This window comes from Poecilia reticulata, linkage group LG14, assembly GCF_000633615.1.
Source record: "Poecilia reticulata strain Guanapo linkage group LG14, Guppy_female_1.0+MT, whole genome shotgun sequence".
Lineage (NCBI taxonomy): Eukaryota > Metazoa > Chordata > Actinopteri > Cyprinodontiformes > Poeciliidae > Poecilia > Poecilia reticulata.
The window spans coordinates 13,307,113-13,316,566 of NC_024344.1; the positions used below are offsets into that span (position 1 = coordinate 13,307,113).

Sequence of the window (9,454 nt, forward strand, 5' to 3'; positions counted from 1 at the left end):
GAGACTTATTGCTCAGCTTTGCAGATTGCTAGATGAAGATCCCTGTCGATACACTTCTGTTCAGAGCTGACAGTGACCGATGTTACTCCTTACCAACAAAAAACAAAAAAAGCTCCTCAGCTTTAAGTTTTCTGAAACTTTAGAGAATCCTGTCTATTTTTGGACAATTAGTTATTTCACGTCTCAGCAAATTGCATGCACCACTTTCCAATATAGCCCTGAGCAATTGTGGAAGTTAATACAAAAAAGATTATGAATGTACCATAAAGATTAAGCCTTGCAATCCCTTAGGTCTACTTTTATATACAGGGTTTCCTTCGTCATGTTTTYGTTACTCTAAAGAGATCTCAATTTGTTTTTGTTCTCTTGTTCTGATCACAAATTGACCTATACACATTATTTTTTTCTTGCTCACATTTTCTCCTCTTTTGTTACAAAAGCGTACAGACATTGAAAATCAAAGAAAGGACATTTGTCCCTCTTATGCCCTTTTACTTCATTTCTTTTCACATTTCCAATTTTCTTCCTCTGCTTGCAACACCGCGTTTCTCAAAACGCAGAAAACACCCATTTGTTTTGGCCTCTCTTATCTTCCTCCTATACATTGAAAGCAATTCAGTATGGTCATATAGCAAAATATTGTTTCTCCCCGTGGACATGAGTTTTGTACAGCTGGCACTCAAAATATAAATGCTTCATTTTGAGTTGGTTGGAGGGCAGAAATTAACCTCAATAGTGAATCTGGGCTAGAAGAGTTTATCATCTATAAACTGCCTTAAAAAAAAAAAACCCTAAAACCTAAAACATTGACTTTTAGAGGAATTTGTTCTCCTTCACTTCAGTTTAAGGTGCAAGTTGCCAACTATAGGGAACAATCTGTACAAACATTATTTTGTCCTAAGTGGAATTAAAGCTCTTAATCGTTGCTTGGCACATTTCAGAATATTTAACGCTTTTATTCCTTGTTGATATGTTTGATTTTTATTAAGTGTGAAAATTGTGTTGACATGTGGATTATGCCTCGACTGTCTTTGATTGCTGCYGCGCAGCACAACACTTCCTTGTTGCTCCCTAATTMMAGATTTGATCTTCATAAAATGGACAATCTCTGAAGTYGACATTAGCTTGTTAGAGTTATCAGCAGCYAGCGGTTCAGCAGTTACGAGATCCTCATAATATTTCCAAATTGTTTGTATTTCGTGTGTCACTCTACTATAGCTGTGCTTGGTGCTTCTTCAGTACGTCTGCTTTGTGTCGTTAGTTTATTGAGACGTCTTTGTTCACAYGGCAAGATTTWTAAGCTGATTTATGCAACAATGTTAGRGAAGCACCAATTATCAGGATGCGGTTTGAGCTAATCTTAAGAGGCATGACTTTCAGTGTGTGGTGTGTCAAGAGCGATCGGGTCTGGATGGAAGAATGTCGACACCGCTCCGATGTAAAATTGGGCTGACGGAAGATGTTGGCATGGTGGGCCAGAAGGTTTGGTGGATGTGGGAAATGTCTTTTTACAAACTATCACCATTGCATCTTCCCAGTCGGCCATGTTTGTTTAATCTGAACTCACRCTTGGACTCGCATCTGAATGCTGGTGAGCGGTGTGTTGCTCCTGYCATGTGGGTCGACATCACACACCGAACGACCAAACCTGTTGTACCTAAGAGTTTTCATCGCTGTGTGTGTCTTATCGGGCCTTTGGCTGAATTTGATTTGGGCCCCGGCCACATCACCACCACCACCAAAACGTGTTTCAATTCATGTTTGGTGGAATCTGTGAGAAGGACACACAAAAACTACGATAGGTTCACAATGTCCAGACCTTTCAGCATCCATTCCTGGTCTTCTCCCAATGAGCTTTTCAACTAACTTTGCAACCTCTGTCGAGTGAATTGTCTCATTTTTCTCTGAGTTCCCAAACTTATTTCTTTCCTTCATGGTTATYCTACTTGTCTTTTATAATATTCACCTCAACAATTCTACATATTGACTTTATTACATGGTAATAAAGATTGAATAAATAGACGMGTACAACAGCAGAACTGTGAAGTCGTTGTGCGCAGAGTGTATGACTTTGTTTGCTAAAAGCCRTAATCTGCATGACTCAAAGTTCGAGTGCAACAACAAAACTGAGCCGAGCGCACGAGTCAGCAAAGAAAAACACGCAATTAATAATAAGGAACATCTGTGTAGAATAAGGTAATTTCTAGGAAAAAAAAAATACATGACTGAGTAAAACAAAGGGCTAAAAATACATCACCCAAGATGGAAAGCATGAAGACTGCAACCCAGACAAAACAAACATAGCAGCAAGGTGCTCGAAATCCTCCAGATCTAGGAATCAGTTCACAAGTTGCAAGGAGGCCTTCTTTACAGATCATGGTTGCAAAGAAAAGATTTCTGGAGCTGATAAAAAAAAAAGTTGATTTTTAGTTCTTATTAATTAGATTCTAAAGGTTTAAATGACTCGGTATTATGAAAACTAATGTTGAGGAACTGATGATATATTTAGTAAGTCACAAACAAATGAATAACACTGCCCTTCATTAAGCACATCTCTTAGTCTCTCCGTAAGGATTTTCCACATCTGGTTTCCATTCTTCATTCTTTCATTCGTGTGTCTTTGTTATTTTGACATCTCAGTTCTTTTTGGATTTTTTTTTTTTTTACTTTTCCAAGTTCTTGTTCGCATTTTGCTAGGATTTTTTTAAGCTTTCTGTTTGAACCTGGTTTGTTGTCTCCATTACTTGCCTGTGCATGCATGTGTCTGCATCTATGTTGCCACATCTAACAGATGCAGTTTCAGAAAACATCTTTTCCTGCAATGTCCCCTCTTCGTTCCCCCCTGTGTGCAGTGTATCAGTATATGAAGTACTATTGATTGATTTCTTCTGCTTGTTCAAGGCTGAAATKTTTGGCCAGTAAATCTGCGAGTAATGTGCATGAACGAGCAAAAAGTACAAAATAATTACTTATAACAAGAAAGAAAAAATGTTGTCAGTTGTCCTCATGTGCAAATAAATGTCAAATAAAATACAAAAAAATAGATGAAAACAGTTACTGCCTCTACTTGTCATCAAAATCACTGAAAAAAAATATGGCTACATGAAATGAAACACCGTAAAAATGTGCATAAAGYGTGCTCTTTTTGCCGTGCCACGCCTATAAACTCAGCAATGCGACTGTGCATGAGAGGAATTTCTTTGTGAAAGGTCAGTGCGGGACGCAGTTTAACTACTGATTGTTTCTGAGGAAATCCCTGTTCCTGTCGGTTCACAGGCGCAAGCCACCACAGCCTATCCATGCTAAGCAGCTCCTCGCAAGATAAGGGAAGGCAGTGTGGTCTGTCCCATAATTCACTGTACCTCAAACACACACACGCGTACACACACACACACGCACACACGCATACCTCGATGTGCACTGGGTGTCTTTGTTTTTACACGGCAGGTTTATGTTTGTTAGTTTGTAAAATTTAAGGGTGGAAATGATCAGAATTAATTAGCTTGAATATATTCTCCCCCTTGAGCTTGGTCATGTGTTTTATTATTATTTATTTGACATCAATCATTTAAAGAAAGAGGTTCTCAATTAGTTTTGTGCATCCTTCTGGAAATAGAATAACTAATCACGATTAATCACTATGGTTAATTTTGCAAGCTTGACATGCTTTCAGAAAATGCTTTACTGTCTCAAGCCAAATTTTCAGTTTTCCAAGTTTTTGCATTCAGGAAGGTTAAAAAGAAGTCACTTTATTTCACATACATKTTACCTTGGTCTTACCCAAATTTCCATTTTTAAAGCAACATTTACCACCACTCTCCTTGCTCATCTTTKCACACGGGTTTGCGACTCTGTGTTGTCGACCGTGGTGCAACACGGTTGCGCTSCTGTAAACCAGGAAACATTTTGCGACAGAGAGCCGTTTAGGTCAAACGTGCCCTAAACGTTTCAGATTAATCGCACGCGCTGACGGATTAATGTGTTGACGTTGACAGCCCTAATCTAAAAGGTTGCATCGTCTTCCTTCCATTTCACAGTTGTGCTCCACGTTGTGTTGGTTGCGTCTTAAAATCCCACWAAAATGCAGGGAGTTTGTGATTGTAACGTGAGAAATTGGGAGAATGTGTGCTGTTGCCAACTGTGACACAACAAACGCTCCCCAAGGTCACAATGAAATCTGAAACGTCCATGAAACAGCTGCTTCATGTTTATTTCATAAAACATGTTTTTGCTGGCGTGATGTTGTGTTGTTGTTTTTTGTTTTAGTTTATTCACACAGCGTACCCAGTACTGTACAATGAGTTAAAACTAATACTTTTTACATTAGTTGTTGCTTCTTCTTCTTTTTAGAACAGAAAAGCATCATCTAACATCCATTTGTTTCACATTATCCTCCTTTCTTTTTTTTTTTCTTTCTTTTTGTTGTAATTTTGGACTGAGTGACATTGTCCAGCCGCCTCATGACCACACACAACATCACAGTCATTTTAACTGAAAGTGTTTTAGTTCTCATCTGGCTTTTATTTCAACAACTGTCATCTATTAGACAATGAGGAAAGCATCTCACTTCTCTTGCTTAGTTGAGAACACCATTTTAGCGATTACCAAAGTGTATGTACCACTTCAGCTTGGTTATAGTCCTTTTATTGATCTAGCATCACGTTTGCATGCTTTTGGGTGCTCCGTTGTGCTTAAAGATGTCCAGCCTGTGCTTACCGAGGTATAGAGGTGTCCTTCGCTGTTCATGGCGAGGTACAACCCTGTTTTTGTCCCCTGAATTGCCACAATCCGCAGTCCCACCGGGATTAAGTTGAACTGTGCTAAATTAGGGAATAAAGTATGAGACAGAGAGAGAGAGAGAGAGAGAGAGAGAGAGAGAGACAGCATGACAAAGGGAAACAAGAGAAAGTCAGAGGTTTGTGAAGGCAACCTGCAGTACGACGTAGCAACACTGTTGGAGGCCGCGTGGCTCCAGTGTCACCCGCTCTGTGCTGCGCCTCTCAGAAGCCCAAATGCTGCGACCTCTCAGAGTTCATGTTTATGGAAACAATACACCATGTCACCTTCATTGTGCTTTTCACATCCTCTAAACCTGGAAGAATAACTAAAATAGCAGCAACTACAAATACAGCCGACACAGTAAGTCCGCACAGTTACAGTACAGCAGTAATTGAGCGGATATTTAACCCAAAACCAAAGACATAKCTTGCCGTAAATATAAACTAAGTAAATGTATTCCCCTTTCATAGAATTGTTCCTCTTTTATCACGTTTTTTTTGTTTGTTTTGTTTTACATCATCTATAAAACTGAATATCAGATTAACATAACCTGAGCAARTACAAAGCTAGGTTTTTAAATGGGGTTTTCTTTTATTAAAGAAAAGTACAGGGGTGGCACTCTCATGTTTGTTTTCCTGCAGGAAGGACTGATGAACTTTATAACATGGACGGCATCACGAGGAGAGGACATATGTGGAAATATCGAAGCAACATCTCACGACATCAGACAGGAAGTTAACGCTTGGACACAAATGGGTCTTCAAGATGAACTAATYAATCACAAAATAGTTTGGGGAGAGCAGAGTCGGTGTTTTGGAGGGGCCAACACAAAGCCCTGATCTCAGTTTCATAGACTGTAGGTGGGCAAACCTTTTGGCACGGGGTCCAAAACCRTCCAGATAAAATTATTACCGGGCCACAGGAGCCTCTGTTTTGTTCATAGAGAAACTAAAATGACTTATTGAATTATTTGTTTTCATCTGGCCACTATATTTTAATGATCAAACAAAGTAGTTTAGTTTCTGTAGAAAATAAGTATGGAAATCTAAAAAAAAAAAAAAAAAAAAGCATCTTGCATGTGTTCCTCTTTAAGTATGATAAAAAAAATATGATACAATTTCCACAAACTGTATCAGAAAATTTTCCCAAATTGTGTGGAAATGTTTATGGTTTTCTATTAGCTTCATCTGGATGTATTTTGCGGAATCAACAAAACATTCAGTCCTTGTTCAAAMATTGCCTGAGATTGAGAGTTAATAGTAATACTAAAGGAATCTAAGCAAACTTCAGAATTTGAAGACATTAAGAGAAACGTTGCCGTTACGTTTGGCATTTAGCATAATCATTTCCGCAAGCTGAACTAAAAGTATGAGTTTCTATTTTCATGCAGTGCATGGATACGTCTGACTCCAGTTGTAAGTCCTGGAAGTCAGCAAATGGATGGAAGCCGACCAGGCGTCAGACGAACGCCGTACAGTTTTTTGGTCTGTAAAACACACTTTCTTTGCAAAAGGTCAGGATCYGTGCTGCTCACGCAATCTTGGCACTGACAATGCCACTGCCTTTTTTATTGTTAGCAACTTTCAGCAAGAGAAATCCTGAGCCAGTGTGATTCACTGTCTGTAATCCATGCCTTTCAGAGCAAGGTAGCAGTAAATTGGCAARGTTTGACAGCCACTTTTGGCAAGACGCTCCATTCTCATTCAAAGTTAAAAAAAAATAAAAAATAATAATAACAGTATTAATTTAAACACATTTGTCAGTTGAGCTGTGAAAATCCAAAGTTTCTCCAAAGCTCTGTAGCCTCGAGGCCCCTGTTGCACAACCAGGCAGCTGCTGCTGCAGCTATGTTTAGTTTGACGCACACAGTGCAGCAGGCTCCGAATGCGAACACGAGCCGTTCCACTCTTCAGTTACAACGACAGTCAAAAAGGCAGTTGCCTGAATTTTGTTTGCTGCGCTCACTTTTAATTCTTGTAACCGGCGCAAACGACCAAACGGGTGGGAGGGGAGGGGATCTAGCACACTTACAAAATGCGCTGCCTTCGTCCTTCGTGCTGCCCAAGGTGCCGTCAGGCTGCATCTGCAGGTAGAAACCATGTTGGCTGTACAGGCGAGTAACGATGCCTTTTAGTTGCGGCTCTGCAAGAGAACAAAGGGAAGCGAAGCATTAGACAGACGCTGCGGCCGCATGTTGACAGAAGGTGGAAAACGCATAAACGCAACCTTACAAAATGGAAGTTGTGACTSAAACGTCTCAGTTTTGATCAGAAGATTGGCACCGTTTGGTTTTAGAGTCTGATGTAACAATTGGCGCACGTTTTAAGATTATTTGATTATCTGGAACTGGTTACTTGCTGAATCCCTCTCATTTAAAGCGGGCATGATTCGGCATGAAGTTAGCACATGATCTTAAAAACATTTTAAGAAAGCCATGACTGTGAAGCCAATGCCTTCCGGCATTTACAACTCCCTGATAAAGCCGTGTACATGTAGAACACATGTAGAAACATGGTTCAGTAATCTCACTATTTTCTTTGGATTCAAGACACACWGAGTGGAAAGTGAGTATCTGTGGTCGCATGTGGTTCAATTCTGAACACAACCTAATTTTYACATCTTGTTAAAGGAAGTGTGGGATGTAATTTGGTGGTACACCTTATTACATATATTATTTTTAACAATATCCTTAAGATTACAATTCTGGCTTTAAGTAAGTTTTTCAGAAGCTTTGAWACAAATTGACAAAACTGACCCTAAAACTGACCCTAAACCCTGACAAACTGTGATCCTATTTTCTCTCAAATSCTATTTTCTCTCAAGCAACTCAATAGACGATACGTTACAAAACAGACTAAACCGGATTTCAACATGCATAGACACGACGTTTTCAGCATGCTGGCAACMGAAGTCCTGAAAACAGTGACACATTTACGCAAAAGCAGCTTTTACTAGAAGTTGGGACAAACGTATGCTCTCYACAAAGAAAGCTGCAGTTACTAAAACAAATTAGAAATCAGCTGTTGAATGAAACTGGTCAGTCTTTTGCATRTTGACGGAAGCTAACCAGTCAAAAAAAAAGATACACATTACGCTTATGGTTGTGCTAGCCAACAATATCATTTGTGGATGTTTCTTTTTTCCAGTATTTTCCAGTGTGGTGTTCAAAAGTAAAGCCAGATGAAGGAAAATGATGTCAAACTAGGGATAGAAGGAAAGGGAAACTAAATTTCCTGTGTAAATTTACAACATATTTGGGATCTTCTTTTAAGCTGCAAGAGAAGGCAAAACTTAAAGCAGATAACAGGAAGGCTGAGTAGAGAGCAGCAAATAGTCATTTTGAAATCGTAAATGTTGACAAACAACAAGGTAAGAAACTATATTCTCAGCACACAGACAGATTACGAGGTTAGCAAAGCTAACAGCTACAACAAGATGCAAGAGCCAGTTAGAAAGCACTGATTAGCAACACAGAAGTGTTCATTAGAATGTCCTAATCTAACCTTCTCACCATGAAATTCAGTACTTAAAAGCAGCATTAAAAACTCTTCTTTAGCTACTGGGGGGAAAAGCCCATCTATGGGATTGTTTCTGAAAGAACTTTGTAAAATATGAGATTTCCGTCTGTGCTAGGTCTGTGGTCAAACATCTAGTTATCTGGACACAAATGTGTTGTGTCTGGAGCATTACAGCATTTGAGACAGACTCCAAATGATTGGAAGATTGGCTAATAAGTGAGATATAAAATGCATTACAGGATCAAAAGAGAAAAAACAATCACCTTGAATTCAAACACTTGGGCGCACACAGCAGATACAGATTCCTCTGCAAACCTCAACACAAAAACACACTTTTTATTCATGTCACAAAAAGTAGGAAAAAATGGAAAAAAAAATGTGTTTTTCTAACATATTTAACATCGACTTTAACAATCCTGGAAAATCCAAGTCCTCTGAACAATTTAAATGTTGTTAAAGACTTTCTTTGTAAAAAAAAAAACCAACAACTATATAATAAAAACTGCTGTTTCTAGAAAGGAATATTACATCACAAAACAGACAAGAGAGGCTCATTACTCAGCAATCTCAATGGTGTGAACCTCGGTTTGAAATTCAGTTTGGCGTGATCCTGACTGACATCAAAAGAGCTGCCTCAGGCCTTTAAAACAAAACAAAAAAAGGTAGTAGCTTATGCATTTGGTAAGAGACTCAGAAAGGTCTCAAGAGAATCTGAAAACAGCCGTCCTGCTGTCTGGAGAACAGTCCCCACAGCAGAGGACATTCAAARCATCTGACAACATACAAGGCTGTTCCAGAACGTTAATCCTGAAAGCAGACCCAAAGATGCTGAATGAAGTCCACAAACACCCCAGGACGTTGTCGGGGGAGATACGGGGGAGATTCTCACTACTGTTGACGTGAAAGTGTTTGCCTTTACAATCAGGGGAAAGAAAAGGTGGGATAAGGTTAACTTTGAGGAGAAAACTTTTGCTCTCTAAAAAAATCGTCACAGGCTAGAAGGATGTTTTCATGGGAACGCTTCCTGGACGTTTAGARAAACATGGAAGTGTCAAGTTTTGGGAATGCTTTGCTGCTACATGATCTAGCCAACTCACCCTGTATCAACTTTTTTTTTTTCTGGAAAATGTGAAAGCGTCTGTTAAAAAAAAAAAAAA

The 9,454-nt window shown here is 39.2% G+C and overlaps 1 protein-coding gene across 3 annotated transcripts in view; it reads right to left on the minus strand.

Annotated features, from left to right (window-relative positions):
- fgf11b (fibroblast growth factor 11b) overlaps nt 1-9,454 on the minus strand; it is a 37,940-nt gene that overhangs the window by 12,333 nt on the left and 16,153 nt on the right. For all 3 annotated transcript variants that reach the window (XR_001777300.1, XR_001777299.1, XM_017308669.1), the window contains exons 2-3: nt 6,811-6,921; nt 4,717-4,820 (exon numbers count right to left, since the gene is read on the minus strand). Coding sequence is in view for 1 of the 3 variants with exons in the window: in XM_017308669.1 (XP_017164158.1) it covers nt 4,717-4,820; nt 6,811-6,921 (215 nt within the window). In the remaining 2 variants the exon portion in view is untranslated. The remainder of the gene's footprint in view (nt 1-4,716; nt 4,821-6,810; nt 6,922-9,454) is intronic.